Consider the following 2,463-nt stretch of genomic DNA (forward strand, 5'->3'; position numbering starts at 1 on the left):
GTCGACCTTGGAGGCGATGTTAATCATTTGTTTGATTCATGTATATGTATTGTAGCCCGTAACAACGCACGGGCATTCTACTAGTTACATAGAAAATGGGACTACGAAGGGTAATAAAGCTTTCTATCTCTGAACTGTTCGCACTAACGAAAAGAAGGATCTCTGCAGCCGTGCCTGAAGTAATATACACACCGGTGGCTCGTTGAAACATTCGTCGAGAGATTTAATGATGGGCCGGTGAGTATTAATACGGGAAACTGATTCATCACGCACAGCTTCCGTGTCACGGAAACAACGGCACGACAGAGACATAGGCATATACAAATCCTTTGTTTCCATGCAAGTGACATACATCAATAATACTATACCAACGAAAGGTGCTACGTAGGCCTACTTAACCTTTCATAAAATTCCCTTCTCCCCCTGATTTTAACCGGTGTGGGCCTCAGCTGCTAATCCTGACCCAATTAACAAATCCCACATCAGCTTTTATGTAAGATCTGAACGTAAGCTTACGTATGTCTAGCATTGCTCGACATACATGGTTTCAGTATTTCGTGGAGTGCGAGAAGGACACAGTCCACAGAAATCGGCATAAAACTATCCCGTGTCAAACTGCGACAAAATCGGACCATCGGGAGACCTAACCCTCCAGTTCACGGAATCTGCCTTCGTCGCCATCACCGCGCATTGTGCACACGCAAAACTCCAAGTGACACCTTTTTAGCCCCTCGTCACCATCGATGCAGACGCACGATAAACAACCGCCAGGAAACTCTTCGAGGCAGGCATGCAGTGGTCTCTTCTGCTCCGGTATAGTTGTAGCCATCTGGATGTCACATGCAGCTGTACACATCTGAGTGCCCAGTTAATAATTCTCACAAGGGCATCACTGCCTCCCCTCCTCCCTCTCTGGTCGATCGATCTTATCTTGGTGCTTGGGGTTTCCCTATAAATGGAGGCCAGAAGTAGCCATATGTTCTCATCTCTAAGCTAGCACGGGAGTTAAGCAATATTGTAGCCTCGTGCTCCTCACTGCTGTACTCAAATTACTGATCGAGATGAATGCGAGGGTTTTCGGCAACGTCGGTGAGACCCTGGTGCTCGCCCACGGCTACGGGGGCAGCCGGTTCGTCTGGGACGACGTCGTCCCGTCGCTGGCGGACAAGTTCCGGGTCGTCGTCTTCGACTGGAGCTTCTCCGGCGTGGCGGACGGCGGCGGGTGCTCCGAGCGGCGGTTTTCGTACCACGACTTCGCCGACGAACTCGTGGCGCTGATGGACGAGCTCGGGCTGAGGGGAGCAGTGTTCCTGGGCCACTCCATGGCTGGCATGATCGGCTGCATTGCGTCGCTTGCAAGGCCAGACCTATTCAGCCACCTCGTGCTGGTTGGGGCGTCACCTAGGTTCTCTTCAGATCACATTCCCAGCTTTCGTACTAGTACATGATTTAAATAAACGGAAGAAATGAAATGGCCGTAAGGATGTCACTGAACCATGGCCGTTTTAATTGTACGTACGTTGGAACAGGTACATCAACGACGACGGCTACGAGGGCGGATTCGGCCGCGGAGAGGTGGACGCCATGCTCGGAGCCATCGAGACCGATTTCACCGAGTGGGCGCCGCTCTTCGCCGAGACCGTGGTCGGGGTGGACCACCCAGCGGCCGTCGCAAAGTTCGCCAAGCAGCTGGCGATGATGCGCCCGGCCACCGCGCTCCGCGTCATGCGCACCGTGCTCACCTGCGACGTCCGGGACGTGCTCCCGGACGTCAAGGCACCATGCACCATCGTGCACTGCACCCAGGACGCCGTGGCGCCGCTCGCAGTTGCTCGCTACATGCAGCACCGATTGGCCGGGTGCGCTGGTGGCGGCGGCGCGGCCTCGGTGGTCATCCAGTCCTCCAGCCACTTCCCACAGCTCACCGCGCCAAAGGAGTTCGTCCGGGTCATTGAGGCCATCTTGCTCGACCGCTGAGCTACTACAACCAGCAATGGATTCCCATGGCCTTGTTGAATGTGAATTAAAAGTTTGCGTTACTTTGCTTTTTTAGTGCTTTCGTCGCCTAGTTATTTGCATGCATGCTTGTAATCCTCGTGCTTTCCAGGTTTTTCTGTGAAAATAAAAATACTGGGGTCTTGTAAGGCTGCCCGTAACAAGGAGTATCATATATTAGTACTATCATGCATATGATATCAATATATGATTCTATTTCTGTAGCATAGCATCATAACTTATTATCTTAGATGCATTATTATTTGTCATGCATAATATAAAGTAATACAACATTTAATATGATATGGTATCATTATATAATATCACATTCTCTTTTTTGTATTTAATTATGTGTCACATCATAAAAAAAATCTAGTTGACATGTATGATATTGCTTATAACACTCACATTAGGACCAAGGAAACAGGGACTGAACCACGCAGTCGCCTGAATTTGTGATTTAGGTCA

At 50.1% G+C, this 2,463-nt stretch overlaps 1 protein-coding gene across 1 annotated transcript; it reads left to right on the plus strand.

Moving 5' to 3' along the window:
- Nucleotides 1-1,005: 1,005 nt before the first annotated feature.
- Nucleotides 1,006-2,150, plus strand: LOC125518470 (strigolactone esterase D14-like). Its single transcript, XM_048683326.1, has 2 exons — nt 1,006-1,405; nt 1,530-2,150. Exons 1-2 carry the CDS (start codon nt 1,062-1,064, stop codon nt 1,975-1,977), a joined length of 792 nt encoding a protein of 263 aa, XP_048539283.1. The 5' UTR covers nt 1,006-1,061; the 3' UTR covers nt 1,978-2,150.
- Nucleotides 2,151-2,463: the final 313 nt, after the last annotated feature.

The sequence above is a fragment of the Triticum urartu genome, chromosome 1 (genome assembly GCF_003073215.2).
Source record: "Triticum urartu cultivar G1812 chromosome 1, Tu2.1, whole genome shotgun sequence".
In the NCBI taxonomy this organism is placed as follows: domain Eukaryota; kingdom Viridiplantae; phylum Streptophyta; class Magnoliopsida; order Poales; family Poaceae; genus Triticum; species Triticum urartu.